We start from the raw sequence: 22447 nt of genomic DNA on the forward strand, positions 1-22447 counted from the left end.
AAACATACTTTGTTAAGAGATTTGCTTTATCAAATGGAGTTCTTCGTTTTGTATATTTATGTAACTGATAATATTATGCAGTCATTGTTTCCCTTATGCTTATGGTTTGAATGAAAAATGATTGTGTTGTGCTCAGATAAACTTGTACTGGTCCGTGCTGCTGCTTTGCTTCCTGTTTAGAAATCTCAACGGCTTATTCTTTCATGTTGAGTGTTGCAGCTGTAGTGCCACATGTTCCTTAAAAGGCAAAGCACAATGTGAGTGTGTGTGCATGCATTCACCAGCCTTGTAAACAGGCCCACAAAACTTAATAGGGTCACATCTATATCACACATTTAAAGTACATGGCTTCCACCGTTTTCCTGAAAAAATATATATTGGGAACCATAATTTACCCCTCACAGAACTACAGTTCCCAACACCCAGCACTATAGTTAGTTCCCTGGATTCTTTGAGGGAAGCTCTGTCCTTTATATATATGGCATGGATATTTCCTGCTTGCTGGGGTCTGGCAGAAGAGAGATGGAGAGCTCCATCCGTCCTCCAGCAGCCTGCTACATTTCCCTGCTGGGTGCAGAGGAGGGACAAAGTGTTTTGTCCCTTCTTTGCCTATCCATTCACTTGGGCTGCATGAGTTTCCTTATTGCCTATGGCTATTGGGTATGTGCGTTAAATACAAGGCTGGTGTACATGCACACTTCATCATCCATACCTAATGCCATGAACAGAAGTTCAGAAATCTATTGTCAAGACATATGACAAGAAATTGGTAGTATAGAAAGTAAAATTTCCATCATAATCTGCTTTTTAAATAAATAATGTGGCTAAACTAAATCAAGGGAGTTCATCATATTTGTTTTACCTTTCTGATGCACTTCATCTTCCATAGTATTTTCACCTGGTTCTATAACTTATGTCTTTAAGAAGCCAGAACTGGAATGCAATCTTGAGAATGGCCCTAAGTGCAGGTACCATATATTGGCTCATACTAAACAGCTTTAAAAAGAGAGAATTGGATTTGTCCAATTTTCAGATCTGAAATAATACTTCGTGTTAAATTAGGCCTTAGAAAGGAAGGAGACTTGATGGATGAAGATAATTTCATAATTCACTGAAGCTTTAGAGTCTGCATATTGATTAAACATTTAAATTAAAGCCAAGAGCCCAATCCACAGCCTAGCTTTTATTGAAGTGTACCTCGTTTAATTGAGTTTACCTGCAGGCTAAGTAGCACGGTTGGAAATTGGTTCCACTAAAATCCATGCATGTTTTCCATTGGTGTATATCTTGCTTTTAGTTGAAGTAGTTTGGTACAGCTTGGACTTTTGAAACTCAATATGATCAGCATGGGGAGGAGAGGAAGTTGGGAGGAGGCCTGGTGTTTGCTTACTTCCTTACCTTTCACCTTTCTGATTCTACAAGCCTTAAGACTAATTCATGTAATCTCATCTATCACATGTTTACTGCCACTTTCGTAATAGTTCTGTTATTTGAAATTGGTGTTAATGGGCCTGACATTATAATTCATCTTCTTGCAACGGAATGATATGTCTGTTGATGGAAGCAAATTTAATGAACAATGATCACCGGGTGGCAAGATGATAATTCAACTGGTAGTAAGACTTGGTCATTTTAGTGTTTTAGGAACATAGTGCTGAATAATCAAGTAATTTGATAGGGTGTTTGTTCCCAAGAATCTCAAGAGAGGATAAGCATCTCACCACACAGATAAATGGAGGAACCACTTAGTGATTCTCTGCAAGCTACTCTTCGTTACCATGCAATGATTTATTCAGTACTTTGCATTATTATTGTCTATTCATCTTGTGATTAGAAGTGAGAGAAGCTTCAGTCATATTATAAACCCATGTTGTTCAATTTCTGCTTTCTCTTGCTCAAATTATCCAAAGCTGAGCTTTGCAGTGTTTATGGGACACCATCTGACCTCTGAGAAGAAAGACAAGAGCAAAGGATTCAGACAATTCTAACAGCTCTGCAGCATCTCCTGAGTCAGATGGAATGGAGAGAGAGAGAGAGAGATGTGTCTGCTCCCAATTTCTTCATATAGATCTTGAATAGCATAGGAGACAGAATGGACCTTTGAGGGGCTTGGACTAGATGACCTTTGGGGTCTCTTCCAACTCTGCAGTTCTATGATTCTGGATCCAGAGAAGACCTCTTCAAAGGAAGATGCACCTCTGCCTCTTTCAAGGCAGTGGGAATTACTTCCCTCACATGACTGCATTAATTATACCCTGTGCCCATCCAGTCAAGCCCTTTGTACTAGATATTACCAGCCATAATGGGAAGGGATCAAAAGGACAATAGACTTTCCCCACCTATGAAGATCATAGATAGTGGTTAACTACAAGCTTTTCTTTTTTTACAGACTTGCCTGGCTTAATTTTGTATATGTGACTGAAGGATGGCCCTGCTCCTGTTTTTTGGGAGCTGCTCTGTTCTCTAGATTAGACTTTGCCAACCTGGTGCCCTCCAGATGTTTAAAACTGTAACTCCCACTAGCTCCTTCTAAAATGTGGTAGCTGGCTGGGGCTGATGGCAATTATGGCAAAAAGATATCAGGAGAGCGCAAGGCTGCTAATGGTGATTTGAGGGTCTGAAGTATATTTCGTCAAGTCTTCGTGAGTGGCCAGAGGTTGGCATCCCCCATTAGCAGAGGACTTCACAGTTATGGAGTCCATTGCCCCAGGGATAAGCCATTAAAATATAGATTAGCTCTTTCTCTAAAAACATTTTTCTTCATGTTTGCATGAAAGCTGTGGACAAAGTAAATATTTTCTGAATAATTGGGGTGGGGAACCTGTGCAAAACGGCCAGTGGCGAGGGATCTTAGAAACTGTAGTTCAACAACACCTGGAAGGTCACACGTTCCTCACTCCTTTAGTAAACCGTAAAGTGCTGTGATAGTCAAAAAATAATAATTTTGCTTTTATTGTTTGCAGGTTTTCCTTGCTACTCCTTAATCTGGAGGAATACTACTTCGAACAGCATACAGCTAATTACATTTTTAACAAGGATGGCAGAGAAAGAAGGTACAATAGCACTTCCATAAAACTGAGAAGACTGGAGGAGTTATGGTGTTACATCTGCTTAGAATTCTGCAATAACTTGTAAATGTTTTTTCAACTCTTAGGAAAATCAGGGGGTCATTAAAAATCTGCTCAAAATCAGTGATATTTGAACCTGATGAAATAAGCCACCCCATTATTAAAGTAAGTACATTAGTAAGTGATGACAATGGATTGTGGTCTGCTTCAGTTTCAAAACAAAATAATTTAATGTATATTTATGTAAATTCATATAGATTCCATTGAGAGACTGCATTAAAATAGAAGCACCAGAGGATAGTGATACAAATGATTTCTATGCAGGGTATGTGATTTTTTGAAAGCGTTTATAGATAATTTTTCCTTTTCTTTTTAGCTTGTGGTTTTAATTGGTGTGGTGATTGGTTTTCACATCTGTGTTTTAGGGCACTCCCTGGACAGATTTCTATTTTATCCAATCAGGTAAGTTCCTCATTCTCCAGAATTTAGTAAAGGGTTTGGTGCAACAGAATCCTAAACTCATTTAGTTTAGGATTCTGTTGCACCTAAACTCATTTGGTTGAAAATCAGTGTAACAAGGGACTTGCTTGTTGTGTGGCTTTAAAAATACATATACATAGTATTGCAATCACAGTCCATCATGTTAATTTGTGGGGAAATCTACCCATAGCAATGTTTTTAATGATAGGGTGTTAGCTGTTAGGTAACATTGACATACAAATGAGTTTATTCTGCTGCTGAATAAACCTGACAGAAAATATATTTGAACAGAGATATCAGATAAATTGTGGTTGTGAATAATGGGAGGGCACACATTAGAGCTACAGGTAAGATGACTTATCCAAAAAATGCAGTTCATGTAACCATTAAAAGTCTTCTAATAATATGATAACTGAAAAACAAAGATGGTAGGTGGGAGGAGATTGAGCAGGAGTGGCAGGATGTTGGGGGTTGACATGGAAGTCTTCTGCATGCAAAGCAGTTGCCCCACCCCTGAGCTATGAGCCTTCAAGAGGAAAATAACCAACTGGCTAACAGCTGTTGAGATGGTCTCTTGACAAGGAAAGGTATGATTTAAAAGTTTTGTTTAAATTTATTTCAATTTTAACTTCTGAATAAGATGGGTTTTAGAAATGGCTTTAAGAAGATAGGTGATGGGAGGTGCATTTCAAGTAATAGGAAGAGAAAAATTCAAGGAGGACTAATTATAATAAATATAATTAATGCAATACAATACAATACATTTATACCCCACCCATCTGGCTGGGTTGCCCCAGACACTCTGGGTGGCTTCCAACACTTATAAAAACATAATAAAACAATCGGGTTTGGTAAGTGGGGGGGAGGGGAATGAGATGTTGAAACATGGATGTAATTTTACATTACGAAAGAGAAAGATGAGAGAACATTTAAGGACTGAAAACTGTAGCATTTGGGGAACAATGAAGAAAGACAAATACGAAAATTTATTCTAAATATAGTTTTTTAAAAATTCAAAAAACCAAAAGCACTCTCAATAAACTATTCTCTTTCTTAGGCTTTTCTTACGAAAGAGCAAAATGTCATTGCACCCTTTAAAATGGAAAGAGTGAGTATATATTTACCCTGCTCCTTGCATGCAAATATCTTAACGTCATAAAGCCTGTTCCTGAAAGAACAGTAGCAGTAAGTTTTTTGAGGAAGTTCACTAAAAGAAAGCAAAGACTTGTGTTTGAGCGAGAGAGAACGCAGATATGTAGCATTAGCTGGCACTTGCCTTTGTGAATTTTTATATATTAATTTATTAATTACAATGTGAAATTTAAACAGATGCTGGTGCCTATTTAAAAAAAAAATGTTCTTGGGGAAATAGATGAATGGTGTTTGTAAAGGCATTTGTTTTGTTCACCAAATACTGCAAGCATGAGAAAGAGTTTGAAGAAACTAGGGGGCTGGTAAAACAGCTAATATAGATCCTATATTGCTGTTCAGGGAAGTAAAAATATTACACTGAAATATAGAAGGTGACTTGGGTGCCTGCTTTATCTGAATTGAAATCATGGAATTATAGAGTTGGGAGGGACCTGAGGGTCATCTAGTCCAACCCCTCCAATGCAGGAATCTTAACTAAAGTATCCATGATAGATGCCCACCCAACCTCTCCTTAAAAACCTTCAAATATGTTAGAACCAGTTTTAAGGGCAGTTCATGTTACCCACAAGGTGATATTTGTAACTTCCCCATTCTGTCTGTTATTGCATGAAGTGCAAAAAGCTGATATATGAGTCCCTTGTACATCTTCTCATCCGGAAACTTCCATTCTCTGACATTTGAACAGTATAGTCAGCTTCATGTCAGGTTACTTGCAAAGGGGTATTTATGTGTATGACATCATACGCAACCTCGTGAAAACTCTTGCTTTGCAGTTCATATCCTAATGTGAACGGCCTGGAAATCCTCAGAAGAGGGCAGCCCATAACTCGCAAATGCAGTGGGTAGCATCACTGCTGTGCAAGTGTAACAAGTTCACAGACTGGAGGACAAGCATGCTTTTCTAAAAAGAATATACAGACTCAGACCATTGGTCCATTTAGCTCAGTATTGTCTATGCAGAGATGGCCAAGCTGGTGCCTTCTAGACATAATGGGCTCAAACTCCCATTGTTCCCACTGGCATGGCCTGTGGTCAGGGGTGATGGAAATTGTAGTCTAGCAGCCTCTGGAGTGCACCAAGGTGGTTATCCCTGCTCTATCTAGAGTGTCAGCATCTCTCTGACATTTCACGCAGGAGTCTTTGCAGATTCCTGGGACCTTTTTCATAAAGAGCATGTGCTGGACCACTGAGCTATAGCCCTTGCCTATTTTAACAGTTATTTTTCTTTAAAAGTGCGGCAAGTGGGTGTGCCCCCTGGGTTTCAGTGTAATTTTTAATGGTTCACTTTTCTTTGTTAGGGTAAAACTGAATACCTATTTCAACTGGACGTTGCTGGGAAAGTTGACGATGTTCTGCATACCCTTCACCAGGTGAGAATTCAATTTGACATGATAGCAAATGGCAATTGTGCATTATTTTGGTACCTACAAAGGAGCATAAAATCCCCTTTGTAGTAAAAAAAAATGAGCAGATAGCTCATACAGGTGCAAATAGTTCCTCCTCAGCAAAGGCTCAAGTTTGTTCTTGTCCATAACCAAATCTTGAACTACAAATTTTCCTGGTCCAGGAAATGGCCGTAGCTGCCATGCCAATCTCAGCTGGTATGTGGCACTTCTCGCCACTGAGGCTACCTAGGCCTCCAGTGACAGAGCTAGATCCAGAAGTTATCTCCAGACTGCAAACCTCCAAGGAGGGTGGGTCCCCATCCAGAATAGGCAGTTGACCAATTTCTTGGAAATGGGGACCACTCACCCTCAGTACCTCATTCTTGCCAGGATTCAATCTCAGATTGTTTTCCTCGTCCATCTCACCACTGCATCCAAGATGCGTCCAAGCACTGGCCAATGGACTAGACCAGGGGTGTCCAACAGGTCAATTGCGATCTACTGGTAGATCCCTGGGAGGTTTTGGTAGATCACGGTAGATCGCTGACTCCCTTTCCTTAGCGGTGGTAAAATAGAATCTGACCATGCCCTGTCCTCTATTGTTGCACGATCTCCAGAACGGAAGACGGAGTTTTCTTAGGCTGATTGTTTCCTTAGTGCTCTTTCGGTGAGCAACTTTTCCCCTTTCTCACTAATAAAGCTCTGCAACTTTGCCCTGAACCCCTAAAAAACCAGGACTTTCCTCCCTAAAAAAAGCTGAACAACTTTGACCTGAACTGTGAGTAGATTGCAGTCTCTTAGGAGTTGGCCGTCTCTGGACTAGGCAATGTCTCCTGATTCAGATGTTAAAGAGAAATAAAGCTGAGTGTCGCAAGCATACTGATGCTGCCTTGCCCTCAAACCTATAATGAGCGCTCCCAGAGGATTCATATAGGTATTAAATAGTGACTCTTGTGGTTGTGGAGGCAGCTGTTCCAGAGACACATGCCTGGAGGTGGAAATGAATCTGGTGCAGAATGCTTTTCTACAGGCCTGACCTATCCCTGGGGACTTCAGGTGCATTAGATATCTTTAAAGAAACTCTTTTTTTAATCTTCTTGCTTTTATTTTTAAACAGCTGTACAGGGCATCTCACCTGGACAAACTGGGGGACCAGGCTGCTATGGTAAATATATACTATGGATGTTGTATTAGTGGAAACTAATGTCTTAGGTTCATGTCCAAAGCATAATGTATTGTTTCCTTTTTTCAAATTAGATAACTGCTATATTGCAGTCACGTTTGGCCAGGACACCATTTGATAAGAACAGGTATGCTTCTTAATATAAATAATCCACATCATAAAAATTCCTTGCTTTTGAATTTCATTTCCTGTTTTTATAAACCATCTGCATAGGATGATGTAAGGCAAATAGTGTGCTAGCAGCAGGAGTCATCTGCTTCCTTTAATGCTTCCCTAACCAGTTACACACTAGGCCAGGCTTCCTCAACTTCTCCCTCCAGATGTTTTGAGACTACAATTCCCATCATCCCTGACCACTGGTCCTGCTAGCTAGGGATCATGGGAGTTGTAGGCCAAAAACATCTGGAGGGCCGAGTTTGAGGAAACCTGTCCTAGGAGTTCCCCTGTTCCCCTTCCCTCTTCCAATATTTTTTAAGTTCTACACATTTCATATGAATGCTGGAGTAAAGTAATTCATTATTGAGACCAGAGAAAATGTCCAAATATGCCTAAATGTGAAAAATGTGAAAAAAGATTATAAAGGTGAGGTAAAGAGAATTATTATTTGTTAATAGAAAATAGAAAATTGAAGTGAACTTTGTCTTTTAAAAAACACATTAAGAGGTGTGAAATAACCCAGCTAACCTTTAGCAGGTGATTGCATTGAACAAAATAATTGTAGTTTGTTCCTCTTCTAGATTTCAAAATGTTTCTGAAACGTTGCATATGGAATGCAAAGCTGAAATGGTCACTCCGTTGGTGACTAATCCAGGACTTGTATGCATCACTGATGCAAACTTGTATTTCCAGCCTCTTAATGGCTACCCTGTAAGTAACCTGCACTAAAAATTTCCATCCTGCTGTTCTTTGAACCATGAGCAAATAACTGTCTAAAGTGTCTCAAAGTGCTTATGTGAGGTTTTCCTATGAGCCACACAAGTGAGCATCAGGGGCAGCCTTGATGGAGCTCTAGCTTGAGTCTGTGGAAGTTTCCAAATTCTCAGTTCTGTTTCTCCATAATTCAAAATTCACATGCCAGGGCTAAGTTTCTCCAATGAAAGCTGTCACTGTGCCCATTTTGAATTTCCAGTTGGGGAATCATACCAGTCATTATATTTCAGGTAGAACAAGTGTGGGGACCCTCTGAGCCTCCAGATATTGTTGAACGATGCCTCACATGCATGATTGTTGGCCATGCTGGCTGGCATTGATGGGAGCGAGTTCAACACCTGGAGTCTCAAAGGTTCTCCACTATGGAGGCAAATAGTGCTCTGCCACTCACTGGTGGCGTACTGAAGTTCATCCCTTCTTGTCTCTCCTCCACCCTTTGAATATTTTTGTAGTGTGTAGAGGTGGGGAATCCTAAACCCCTGGCTTCTGTTTGAGCTCTGAGTTGGGTTACTACCAGTTGAAGTTAGGATATAGATTTCAGGTTCCACTTAGAAATGTCACATTTTCAGATGCTTCATCTAGTGAACATTACCTTCAACTTTTTGTCTGTTGTTGATGTTCACTGATTCAACCAGAATGTTAAAGAAGTTGAGACTGTTAGCAAACTATAAATACTACAATTCCTCATAAATGAGGCACACTGTGCTGTCTTGTTTCTTCGTTTTCAAAACAGTATGTGTAGTGAGCTGTTCACTTATGCCATTGGGTGTTTCATATATTAGATTTGGAGTCCGTGTAAAATGTGGAAATGGATTCTTAATCCTTAGTCACAAGTTTGATTTCCCCAGCCAACAAACAGCTTATCCATCAAACTATTTTAAGTTGGCCTTTCTTGGAATGCATATAGGTAACCTAGGTAATTAATTACAAATGCAACTCCTTTGCAACTAATAGGCTTTGATTTTGATTTGATTTTTAAATTCACTATTTATTTTTTGCATGTAAAATCAGCTCTGGATAACAATGGAATATAGGGGGAAATTCCCAATCCTGTAAAATGGAGAAGGTTTACCTAAGCCCTCAGAAGCAGCCCTCAAGGCCTCTCTGCCAGGCCTCTGGGATTTCCCAGACCACGCCCACTTCCTTTCTTCCCAGGCCACAGCCCTTACCAGTTCTGCTTTGCAGCCTCCTTGGGTGTTTTTGCCTGTCTCAAATGAGTCCTTACATAGTATTTTCTTGCTTGAACTGGCTAGCTCAATTGGTTAGAGCATGGTGCTGATAACATCAAGGTCTTGGGTCCAATCCCTATACGGGACAGCTGCGTATTCTTACATTACATAGATGATCCTCAGGGTACCTTCCAGCTCTGTGATTCTATAATTAAGGAACTAGATTACACAGTACAAAGCCCAAATTCACATTTGTTGCTCTGCCTAGTTTTGCCTCAGGCCCCACCCACCAATGGCATGCGGCCCCCAGAAGCTTGAGTGGTGGAAAGGCAGCCCCGCCACTGCTATAAACAATGCATGCAGAAATTTGGGAGTATTATATATATTTTTGTTCTGTGCATTTTGTTACAGAAACCGGTGGTTCAGGTGATGCTGCATAGTGTCAGACGTATCTATAAAAGAAGGCACGGTCTATTGCCGTTGGTAAGAGTAAATTTTACTATTGTCCCTTGGTCACACAAATGTGCTTCGTTGTTTAAACTTGCATCTTGACATTCCAAAGAGAACACTTTTTGCGCCATCCCTCAAACTGTGGCTCCAGTTTGACATTCATGTTGGCTTATCTGTGTCAACCGTATGATTGGGGAATAAAGGTACCTGGTTACAGTGCAGTTGCTCAGTAATTTATGGAATAATAAGTCCTATCATGGATTAAAGCACCTCATATCATGTTGCAACGTTCATATCTATTTCATATTTCTATAAAACCCATGATAGCTCTTGTGAACAAATGTGTTGAGCAGAGAAAATTTGACAGAAAAAATTGAAAGTAGCAACAATTGCCCTTCTAGTAAAAGCATAGTAGGTTTAAAACTACATTATATGCTGTACCTTTCATTCGTGTATAGAGAATAGCTTGTATTCCTCTGACAAGCAAATTCTAATATTATGAGGACAACAACAAAAATACCAGAGGCTTTGCTTCACCTGAACTATACTGTGCTAGTATCCTGAATTATAAAGCTGCCTGATTAACTTTTTCACTTCTGTCTCTCTCCAATTTTGAAAGGGTCTCGAAGTATTTTGCACTGAGAACAATCTGTGTTCGGACATCTATTTGAAGTTCTACAACACTCAGGACAGAGACAATGCCTATTTCTTCATCGCAACATATTTAGGTATAAATAACTGTTCTCTTTGGCAAAATGGTGTGTGTGAGATAAAGTTTGTCTCGTGTTTGTTTGTTTGTTTGTTTTGTTTTGGTATAGATTTAAACTTGAGGGGAAGTTAAGTGTGTATTATTTTGGAATGAATGTGAAGTTGGAATGAAATTAACGCTAACATGTTGAATTAGAAGTTGTTTTTGGCTTTGTGGAGATCTTTGTGGAAAATTTTGAGCACCACCTTAAAGCAGTAATGTGTAGGATAAGTAGTAGAAAGCAATTGGACATTTGCAACTGGTCAAATGCTGCCTTAAGTTGTAGGGTAAGTAACAGTAATGTGGGTTTCATAGAGAATTTTGCATTTGATTTTTTCAAATGAAGGTTAGGGTAGTATGCATCAGAAAAAAATCCAATGCAAACCGATTTCCCCCAGTGCATATTACCTAAGAGAATGATCAAAATTAGCATGTTTATTTTACTTGTATTTAGTAAACAAAACTAAAAATTTTGATGATGTGAAGCCTGCCTAATATTTATTTGCAGTTGGCATGCATTGTTATCCATGAACGTATGAAAGTGGAAAAAATCCCTTACTCATCACCGACAAACATCTTCCTACATACAGAACTCCTAACCTGTATTTTCCTGCAAGAGTGCTGCCCCGGGCTTCTGTTCCCTGTTGTAGCCTTTTATCCCTCTCTCTTCTGTCCTTAAGTATTGCCATCTCAGCCTACCCGTGTCTGCTTTCTTTAGTTCCCATTAAATGCTACTTTGTGAAGCCCTTGCCAAAAAGATTAAGGGAGTGGAATCGCTGTCCGACAATATATTGTTCTCACTGTCATGATTCCTTTCTTCCCTGCCCCCATGTTATCCTTCTTATTTCATAACTGGGCGCACATGCTATAGAAAGACCAGGAAAGACTTGTTAGTAAATTTGAGGGAGATTGTTTAATCCGCTCGTCTTGGTGGTCAGTGAACAGTTTGTCAGACCAGTGGTCTGCCTTGCTTCATGAGTGATGACTGAAAGCCCTAGATGCCTTGAAGGATAAGTGTAGAGAAAACTAATAGTGCACCCGTTATGCCCGTTAGGTATGCAGTGCTTCCAGAAGAGTCGTTTCAAATGGCATTTATTTCTCCTCTGCTTTCTGTTGTCTGGTGTCTAGAGAATCATGTTACAGAGCACACAGCAGAGAGTTACATGTTACAATGGCAACGAGGGCATATTTCCAACTACCAGTACCTCCTTCACCTCAACAATCTGGCTGATCGGAGCTGCAATGACCTCTCCCAGTATCCCGTGTTTCCATGGATCATAGCTGATTATTCTAGTTCAGAATTGGGTAAGAACCTGTGTAGAAGAACAAGAGCAAGGAATTGCTAGTTTCTTTTTCAAGAGCGAATGTCGTGGGATGGTGCAGAGCATGCTTCTTGTGAATTCTGATTCTTACGTTGCCAGAGGCTGCTTCTTATTCCAGACTCTTCATTGCATTGCATTCATCTGTCCATGGTGTCAGTGGTGCAGAGCACTCAGTTAAGTAGTTGCTCGGCATTCAGTGGTTTAGTGTACTTCATATAAGGAATATGCAGGTTTTGTCATGAAAATTTGAAACAGAATCAGCGAAAAGGTGAGGGTCAAATGCTAATGATCATAGTACATGGAGCTAAGCAGAATTTGAGTAATCCAATAAACATTGCTGCATAGCCTCTGTTCATTCGGCAAGGCTTGCACAAAATCCAGTGGAGTTTGAGATCATTATCAACAGTTTGGGGATACCTGTGTTTAGAACTTTCAAAGCATGTATGTTAAGCTAGATCTGCCTTTGCCTCAACTTGCTTACCTCAGGAAGAGTAAAACATCTGTCAAACCATTTTGGAGAACTATTAACTTGCTTGATATAAATGCTGTTTTGAGATATTGAAGGAAGCATAACTGAGTTGACAATTTCACAGACAGGCTACCATTCAGAACTAAAATGGCTCCAAAAGTAAAATGGGTATCTTAATTCTCTGCCTTCCTGATTTGGTAAACTTGAGGCAAACCCAGATGTACGCATGCATAGCCAAACCACTGAGCGCAAGCTTAGCAAAAAGCAGAAGTGTGGGGATCTCCTTTGTTCACTAAATGGAGTATGCTGTGGATGAAAGTAGAATCTGCCCTCTTTCTCCTGCCCCCTCCCTTTATCTTCAGGTACTTTGCTGCTTCAGTCTTTCCTCTCTCTAGACTGGCTCTGATTCCAGGAGTCCATCAACTTGGTGGGGTGGAGAGTCTTCAAAAGCAGAGAAAGCGGGAGAAAGGGATATTTTTGCTCCCATTCCACTGCACTCCATTTTGTGGTAAAAGTGGATCCTTATTCTCGGTTCATAGTCAATCCAATGAGTGAATGTTAGTGAACACATGCGTGTCTTGATTTGTCCCAATTCCTGCAAAATGAAACTTGCAGTTGTGATTTTAAAAGATTAAGGGCTAATATGAGAAAGTTGGCAGTTGGATAAGATTTGCCATGGTAGTACTTTTCCAAATGCACTGGAAAGGAGAGAGAAAATCACTGGCCATTGCTGTTTAGTTGTTGCAGAAGATTTATTCTTTTGAACTCTTTTTGTAGACTTGACAAAGCCAGAAACCTTTCGGGACCTCAGTAAGCCAGTAGGTGCACTAAATAAAGAAAGGCTGGAAAGGCTGTTGGTATGTATTTGTTTTCTGTGATTTTTTACACTTCGTATTTTTTTTAAAAAAAAAAACAGCTGATCTAGTGCATTTCTAAATATGGACAGTTATGTTATAATGGATAAGAAATATTTCATGTTTCAGTAAATTTCAGTGTATTTCCTATTGAACTGCAACTTAGTATATAGAATTATTTGGCTCTGACCCTTCCCTTCCCTTCCCTTCCCTTCCTTTCCCTTCCCTACCCAAAGCAGTTAAGCCACCTGTTCCTATCAAACTGCAGGATCTAAACAGCATAAAGTGTTTGCCCAATGTTGACATGCTTTGATATTTGCACAAAGAGTGGCAGGATCCACAGAGGCAGCAGATCCGGCCTCCAAGGATGCATCATCCACTGCTGCTCCCTCAGTGGCAATAACTTCAACATGTTCCTTGGAGGCTGGATTTGCCCATCTCCTCACCTCCCACCCCTGTTTCCAGTGTAGAGCTTCACATACACCCCTCATACTTCTTCCCTGGCTGGGGACGGCACCATTTTGTGGCTCACCTCAGGCACCAAATTGTATTGGGCCAGACCTGATTCCCAGCCTCTTAACAAACCACCAAAGGAAATTGTCACTGAGCAATTTTTCTCCCTCTCTCTTTCTCCGCTGATAGATACGTTATCGGGAAATGCCAGAACCAAAGTTTATGTATGGGAGCCACTACTCGTCACCAGGTTACGTTCTGTTTTATCTTGTCAGAGTTGGTAAGTCACCTGCCAAGGTTCTCCTGAGTTTGTGGTCGTCAAGTTTGACTCATCTGGTGTGAAATCTGAGCTGTCTTGCTTCCACAGCACCAGAATACATGCTTTGCTTACAAAATGGAAAGTTCGATCATCCTGACAGAATGTTCAACAGGTTTGTTTCTTGTATTTTAATGGCATTGCTGTGTTTTTGTTGAGTATCTAAGTTAGTACATATCAGGAGGGGTAGAATAGCACAGGGGTGAACAATGCCTCATTTGCATGCAGAAGGTCTTGTTTCAGTCCTCAGCATCTTCAGATAGAAAAGGGAAAGACCCTTGTCTGAATATGCCGGGAAGCCACAGCCTGTCAGTGTGGACAAGTACTAAACTGGATGAGACAGTGGCCTCACTCTGTATAAGGGAGCCTTCTGTTTCCAAAGTTCCTAAGTATTACTTGAAGGTTGAGGAGCTTATTTTAGTCTCTGTTATAATCTACCCTAATGGAATTATTGTAATCCTTTTATGTATCGGTGTTGTTTTTTGTGTGCTGATACAGCATTTGATATATTGTTTTATTTGTGTTTTGATTTTGTAGACTAAATTTTTGCATGGCTCCTAAAAGATTAGTTGACATAAAATAAATAAATAACCTATTTTGCTACCAAAATCTTGTTCTGAAATAAGACATATCTGAAACTTTATTTTTGTTTTATTCTCCTGCTATTCATATCCAGTATTGCAGAAACCTGGAAGAACTGTTTAGATGGAGCAACAGACTTCAAAGAGGTAACTTGCTTCCATTCTACCTCTGAGAGCCAGTGTGGTGTAGTGGTTAAGAGCGGTAGTCTCGTAATCTGGGGAACCGGGTTCGCGTCTCCGCTCCTCCACATGTAGCTGCTGGGTGACCTTGGGCCAGTCACACTTCTTTGAAGTCTCTCAGCCCCACTCACCTCACAGAGTGTTTGTTGTGGGGGAGGAAGGGAAAGGAGAATGTTAGCCGCTTTGAGACTCCTTAAAGGGAGTGAAAGGCGGGATATCAAATCCAAATTCTTCTTCTTCTTCTCTTGCCTACTGAGAGTTTGCAGCATTCCCTTTTTAAAAGTACAGAATGCAGAAACAATTTACAATAAATCAGTTCAGGGCCTTATCAGAACCATTGGGATGGGGCCACAGCTCAATGGTAGAGCACATGCTTTGAATGCAGAAGGTCCCATGTTGAATCCCAACATTTCTGGTTATAAGGATCAGATTATATGGGACCTCTTCATGACTGATCTGTAGTCAGACAATAATACTGAATTACATGGACAAGTGTCCCAATTTGGCAGAACGCAGCTGCTTAATCTTGAAACCTGGCAGAGCACCTTCATGATCTCAGTGGTGTCTTTTGACATATTATGTGTAGGCTGCTGTTTATGATAAGCCTTCTAGACTAATCTACTAGATTCTGGTAGGTTCACTGGCAAAACCATGCAGGCCACCTGGATTCTATTTTTAGGTCTGAATGCACTTCCAGGATCTAGATTAGGAGTCTGCTTATGACCAGGTAAGCCTGGAGCGCAAACCAGCAGCAATATAAGGGCATCTTGACATCAATTTTTCCTCTGCAATTTGTAGCAGTACATACCTGTATTGTGGCATTGAATTAATACTTTTCCCTACTGGCCAGTGAACTATAGTGGGAAACTTGTGCAATGTGTCATCAATAAGTGTTCCTAAATATTGCAGAGGAGATGGGAAGAACTTGCCAGGGATGCAGTCTTTGGCAGCATTGTCATATTTTGCCCACAATCTGCAGTTCCAGTCCATGTTTATAAGGTGACCTTTATGCTGAATGGGACCCAATTAGGTTCTGGATAGTGGCCAATGCTGATGCTTGTTTCCTCTTAAGTGGTGGTCTGTACTTGGCAAGGGAGCTGAGTCATCCAGTTCTGCTTGATGCGTAGGTTTTCTGTTTCATTTTTCAAATCAAAACCCAGAGCAGCGAACATAAGTCAAGCTGTGAGATACCTTTTGAAACACTGAAGTCTGTTGTGTGGTCACATCCAATATGAATTTTCCCCCCCTGTGTGCTAAGTTTGGAAACACTGATTATAGTTTTTAAGTACTGCAGCAGTAATAATAATAATAACAACACAATCTTCTTCCACACTTTATATTTATTTTTAGTTGATTCCTGAGTTCTATGAAAATGATTCCAGTTTCCTACTGAATAGTCTGAAATTGGACTTGGGGAAGACGCAAGGAGGAAAGATTGTGGACAATGTAGAACTTCCCCCTTGGGCATCGGGTAAATAGAATTTTGGAAGCACTTAATAATCTGCTTTGGAGATCTGCTTTCATTCATCTCAAGAGCTTGTGAAATAGTCGGTGTATTTGTACCATTCCTTCTCCCATGTATCCAGAGTAGTTCTTTTCATTATTTAAATACGATGGGTGAAATCCGGTTTGTGCCTTTGCACTCACAGAAGGATCTTTTGATCTAGCTGATGACTTCAGTAACAGCAGAAAAGAGGCAGTTTTTGCCAGTTCCCTCTCCCACCTGCAACCATCAGGGTGGAAGGTGACATGGAGGGGGGAAGACAATGGGCAAATTGGCCGGAATCCCCTCCCTCCAGGTATCCACTGGATCAAAAAGAGCAATCAAATGAAACTTTAACACATGGCATGATAAAAGTTTGTAATTTTGTCAGGACAAGTTATTCGTTGTTTACTGTTGCAACAATTGTTTTCTCAAAATTTATCTTCTGTACCATGAAAATAAATAAAAACATTTTTAAAAATCCTTCTGTTAATGCAAGGCCACCAAAAGGATTCCACTGGGTATGTTTAATAAAAAGTTGTATCCTGAAAAAGGATTCTTCGAAACATGTCTGAAGTGCTGATTAGTATTATCACCCAACGCTTCTAGTGAGTTCTTTTTAAAAAAAGCTGAGAGGGAAGAGGGAGTGGGGGTTTTATTCTCACTTAACAAGGAAACATTGGCACCATCTCTTTCAGATGCTGATGATTTTCTCCAGAAGAGCCAAGACGCCTTAGAAAGCCAGTATGTGTCAGAACATCTCCATGAATGGATTGACTTAGTGTTTGGCTACAAGCAGAAGGGAAACGAGGCCATTGCAGCTCAGAACGGTGATTCCCCCCTACCCCACTTTTATAAAAAGAAAATGCAAACGGATACTTTAAACTGTTAAACTCTGTGGTGGTATATCAGGGTTTTTCATGAAGGAACACGGTGTGCAGAGCATATCAGTTAGGAAATTCTTCTATGTACGCTGTAAATTATAGCCATGATAAAGTCAGATATGCGAATTTTTAAAAAAATAAAGAGAAGGTATCTGAAGGTATCTGAAGAAGTGTGCATGCACACGAAAGCTCATACCTAGAACTAACTCAGTTGGTCTTTAAGGTGCTACTGGAAGGAATTTTTTTATTTTGTTTTAAAAAAATAAAGTTAGTTGAAATTTACTATGTATGAGGTGACAGGGTTGTGAGAATGACAGAGTGTTGTAGTATTGTTTTGTTGAACCAACAGTCCTGTAATCAGAAACATTTTCACTTTGTGTGTCTGCTCTCTGCTTCTTTTTAGTATTTCATCCATTAACCTATGAAGGAGGAGTAGACTTGAACAGGTAACTGAGTTAACAGTAAAGGACTGGGTGGGCAGATTACCTCCAGCTTTAATTAAAAATATTATGTTCTCTTCCAACATAAAATGTTTTCATACCAGTTTTCGTTGTGGTGAGCTTTTTGCATGTATCTTGATAGAATGGGGCTGTTTGTTGCTGGATTCTTTAAAAAGTCAGGCATATGTGCTAATAGCAACCTTCTCTGGGAGTAGTTAAAACAGCACCATCCATGCATAAAAGGAAGGTATTAGCAGGCTTGGGAAATCTTCAGGGTTTGTAGAAGTTAAGCAAACAAACCAATTCCTGGGAAACCCCACCGAATAGTCCAGTGAGGATGCTCATTGGCCACAGAAAGCTGATGGACTGTCAGAGACTGTCAGAGTGTATGTGTGTACAAAATCTAGAAGGGAATATCATGGAAGAAGGCATGGCTAGCTCGCTTGAAGAGGCACTCTGCACTACAACATTGCGTTGCAGGTCCCACTTGTAATTGCAAACAGTTGGTGAGGTGCCCTTTACCACAGAGCTGGTGGCATCTAAACTGCAGGCACTGCAGATAGGGAAAAATAATTTCTCATAACTTACAAAGAAAAGTTGAAAAGCTGCAAGTTTCCTGCTTCTACAGTAAGAAACACATGGAATCACTTAGACTGCAGCTTTCTTGGCTGGCTAAACTGGCCAGAAATGAGCACTGGGCCCGCACCCCTTGCCATCCTTGTATCCACTTGCACACTGTCCTCAGCATGGAGATGCTGATTTGTTTCAACCGGAGTGGGTGGCACTGTGGTCTAAACCAGGGGTCAGCAACCTTTTTCAGTCCTGGGCCCAGTCCACTGTCCCTCAGACCATGTGGCGGGCCGACTATATTTTTTGGGGGGAATATGAATAAATTCCTATGTCCCACAAATAACCCAGAGATGCATTTTAAATAAAAGGACACATTCTACTCATGTAAAAACATGCTGATTCCCGGACCGTCCATAGGCCGGATTGAGAAGGTGATTGAGCCGCATCTGGCCCACGAGCCTTAGGTTGCCTACCCCTGGTCTAAACCACTGAGCCTCTTGAACTTGTTGATTTGAATCCGCACAACTGGGTGAGCTCCTGTTGCTCTGCCCCAGCTTCTGGCAACCTAGCAGTTCAAAAGCATACCAGTGCAAGTAGATAAATAGGGAGCACTGTGGTGGGAAGGTAAACAGTGTTTCCGTGTGCTCTCGCACTCATCACGGTCCTCTGTGCCAGTAGCAGTTTAGTCATGCTAGCCACATGGCCCGGAAAGCTGTCTGTGTACAAACGCCGGCTCCCTCAGCCTGAAAAGCAAGATGAGCAAGGCATTCCATAGTCACCTTTGACTGGACTTAATCGTTCAGGGGTCCTTTATCTTTTACCGTCTTAACCTCCCAGGAACCTCTATTTTGAACACCCAAGAACTCCACACTGAAGCTAGTGTACATAAGCTGGTAATGCAAAAATGCTTATGAAAATGGGAACATTGTACCCTATCAGCTCATTACAAGCATAATTTCTTTCTCTAAGGCCTTACAATGTACTCATGATAAAGTAGTTTTGCCAGCTATTTTGAACAATTGTCTTGTGGCTTCCATTTTTGTTCTGTAAGGTCCATAAATCTGATGTGCATGTCAGCAGGAACAATGCTTACTGCATACATGCATGACATATTTGGGGAGTTAATATAAAATCCATTTGCATACACAAGTAAGAGAAAAAGCAGTTCTGGTTAATGTATGCCTGTCGTTGTCATAACATATAAACTGGAGTTATAGATACTTCCTGTTCTTGATGGATTAATGTGGTATAACCAAATTTGATATCCATACGTTTCTCTTCTCTTTTTCCATGAAGTATTATGGACCCAAATGAGCGAGTAGCACTGTTGACACAAATCCTAGAGTTTGGACAGACTCCAAAACAGTTATTTACAATCCCTCATCCTCGGAGGATTATCCCGAAGTTCAAAAGTTTTCCTCGAGCATCCAGTCACGATTTTTCGATGCCTGAGTCTCCAGGTAAGTTTGGTGGGGCTACAGATATTGCTGTTAGAATGATAGAATTGCAGAGTTGGAAGGGGCCCTGAGGGTCTATGTACTGTATTTGATAATGCAGCTGACTTTAATTGTGTTTCTTTGTCCAACAAGTTCAATATAAAGATTTAGGTCAGACGCTCTGAAAAATAGTGGTGTATCAGTTTGCAAAAATCCCTTCCAGCAGTCAGAGTGGGAAAGGGGCTTTTGTATGCTATTATTATTGCCTAGGAAGTTGCATTTCGGGGGGAAGGGGGTATGTAGAGATAAATTGGCCCTTCCTTGGAAGGAAAAAACCCCACAGTTTCTTAATGTGATACCTCAAGTTTCAGCCTACTTTTTAAGCTTTGGTGCTCTTCTGGCACTTTAACAGTGTGGCCTTCCATTGCTTCAACCATGTCTCACACCACACCCCACATTGGTTAAACTGGTAGGGTATCATAAAATGCTCTTTAGGAGGCATCATGGAGACAGAAGGGAATGTGAGAGAGGCTGAATAACTGTAGTTGGCTCACTATATGAAATCTGTAATATATCTCTTCCCTGCTACTGTATTTTGTTTGGGGGGGGGGAGGGATTCATTATTAGTTGACATATTTTATTGTCTGTTAGTTTCTCCAGGTGAAGAATCTTTTGAAGATCTAACAGAAGAAAGTATAATGCTTGCTTGGAACCACATGACCAGATTAAAGATAGATGGGCAACACAAGATTCACAGAGGGTAAACTTTGTAGCATACAGCATACAGAGGAGGTGTCTAGAATGAGACAGTAAAACACTTTGAACCTTGTAGAACACAGTGCAGCCTAGTCAATTAGAAGAAAAATGTAATATTTTGAGGGAGGGGGATTTTGCTTTGTTGGAACGGGGTCAAATATGTGGATTTGCAATGCAAGGATTAGGCTAAATGACATGATTGTCCTTATTGATATCAGTTGGGTTTTTCTTATTTACTGCATATTTTTATCCTGACATCTTATAAAATATTCAGAGCAGCAAATAAATATACAGAAACTAAAGTGATTAAATCAAATATTAAAAAGCGATACTCAGTTACAAGATTGAAAATAATACAAAAGCAGCAGCTGTCAAATATCGATTTCAAAAGGCAATGCCTATTTGGAAAGAGATGCCTCTTAAGTGCATTAGACCCAGGCAGTTTAAGACTTTAAAAGCCCAAACCCAGCATATTAAATGAGCCTGGAAACAAATGTGTAGCCAACACAGATAGCAAACATAGTTATGGCTGGCATATCAGCATTAGCCAGCCACCATCAGGAAGCACAGATGACTTACTAGTTTGACACCAGAATATTCTACTTGCCTCAGTAGGGGTGTCTTGGGCAACAGATTGCTGGAATTTTGTGATTTATGCGATTCCAGAACTGTGTAAAAGTGTATCAACATTTTCAGATGCAAACAGCACACTTAACCATTGAATTTGGTGGGACTTACTACTTAGTAGACCTGATTAGGTTTACACTGCCAGATATTAATCACAGTTCCTTGCTATGTTTTGAACAGGGCAATCACTGGAATTGCTGTGCCTTACAGTTCCAACCAGTCTTCTATTTTCACTACATCTCAAGGTGAGTCATGCTGTCAAGCCTCAGTAATATGAACATTATTCAGTGACACTGTGTAGCCCCTTTCCAATGGTCAGCATAGAATTCCTCTTTGAATAGACTCAGCAGAGACCCATGATCTGTAAAAGCAGTATTTGTGGTTTTCCCCCACACTATATTCCTAGAAGCCTTGGGTCAGAGTTGTAGGTTGTGTGCAGAAAAAGCACAGGGTAGGCATGGTACCAGGGGCACCGACTTATAAAAAATATTGGGGGGGCCCATACCGGGGTCCTGCCCCGGGAAGTTTTCTAAATTTTAGATGAAAATTAGTGAGTTTTAAAGTTTTTTAAAAGTATTTTAGAGTCATATGATCAACATTAGAACCCCGAAAACTCGACTCTCTATAACTCCACACTCCGGGAAACTCGACAAGCCTGAAACACTTTTTGGCTTTGAAAAAAGAAACAAAACATAAACACGCACGGTATTTTTGTAAAAAGCTAATTTAATTTACAGTAACAATTATGCTTATAGACTATTACAGAGCAGTGAATATATAGCTCTGAAAAGACTGAAATGATATTTAAATAAATCCTAAACTATCATTAAAAGAATAAAACATAAAATATTGCTGTCGCACAGTAATAGCACTTTGATTAATAAGTGAAATAGCTAATTTAAGCTTACTTTGAATAAGGCTGAGGGTTTATTAAATAAAAATAATATCTCAAAGTTAATGCTTTAATACAGTTAATAAAGTTAATACAGTATGCCTAATACTGTATGTAAATACTGTAATACTGTATGTAAATAACGGGCTTTAATTGGGTCTTACACCCTAAAAATATTTAAGTATTTGAAAATAACTAATACAGTACTATAGTAATATAGAAATACAGTACTAAACTAGTACTAATATTTCAAAACTGAAAATTTAACATTCTGTATGTATTTAATTCTCTATTTTATAAAGATTTTTAATATCTGACAGTGAGTTTGGAGTAGCCCAATGCAAAAATCCTGAGGATCCATGTGGATCCATGCTTTGTAACCACGTTTTTGCACCACTGTGACCCTAGGCAACAGTGGGTGCGTGATTTTTTTGGTGCAAGATGTAGCCATGAACATGCTATGTGATCTGATGGTGAATTTGGGGTGACCCAATGCAAAAATCCTGAGGATCCATGTGGATCCGTGCTTTGTAACCACGTTTTTGCACCATTGTGGCCCCAGGCCACAGTGGGTGCGTGATTTTTTTGGTGCAGGCTGTAGCCATGGACATGCTATGTT

At 40.2% G+C, this 22447-nt stretch overlaps 1 protein-coding gene across 4 annotated transcripts in view; it reads left to right on the forward strand.

Moving 5' to 3' along the window:
- NSMAF (neutral sphingomyelinase activation associated factor) overlaps positions 1-22447 on the forward strand; it is a 36951-nt gene that overhangs the window by 5897 nt on the left and 8607 nt on the right. For 2 of the 4 annotated variants that reach the window (XM_081874107.1, XM_081874105.1), the window contains exons 2-23: positions 2964-3053; positions 3155-3233; positions 3326-3393; positions 3494-3530; positions 4606-4656; positions 5999-6070; positions 7203-7250; positions 7343-7395; positions 8006-8135; positions 9779-9850; positions 10437-10545; positions 11694-11870; positions 13134-13213; positions 13853-13943; positions 14031-14094; positions 14656-14707; positions 16091-16211; positions 16922-17053; positions 17511-17553; positions 19414-19577; positions 20205-20313; positions 21117-21181. In XM_081874107.1, the coding sequence (XP_081730233.1) occupies positions 2964-3053; positions 3155-3233; positions 3326-3393; positions 3494-3530; positions 4606-4656; positions 5999-6070; positions 7203-7250; positions 7343-7395; positions 8006-8135; positions 9779-9850; positions 10437-10545; positions 11694-11870; positions 13134-13213; positions 13853-13943; positions 14031-14094; positions 14656-14707; positions 16091-16211; positions 16922-17053; positions 17511-17553; positions 19414-19577; positions 20205-20313; positions 21117-21181 (1907 nt within the window). The remainder of the gene's footprint in view (positions 1-2963; positions 3054-3154; positions 3234-3325; positions 3394-3493; positions 3531-4605; positions 4657-5998; positions 6071-7202; positions 7251-7342; positions 7396-8005; positions 8136-9778; positions 9851-10436; positions 10546-11693; positions 11871-13133; positions 13214-13852; positions 13944-14030; positions 14095-14655; positions 14708-16090; positions 16212-16921; positions 17054-17510; positions 17554-19413; positions 19578-20204; positions 20314-21116; positions 21182-22447) is intronic. The other 2 variants (XM_081874108.1, XM_081874106.1) reach the window with 1 other exon arrangement.

Source organism: Podarcis erhardii (assembly GCF_964252035.2).
Source record: "Podarcis erhardii genome assembly, chromosome: 8".
Lineage (NCBI taxonomy): Eukaryota > Metazoa > Chordata > Lepidosauria > Squamata > Lacertidae > Podarcis > Podarcis erhardii.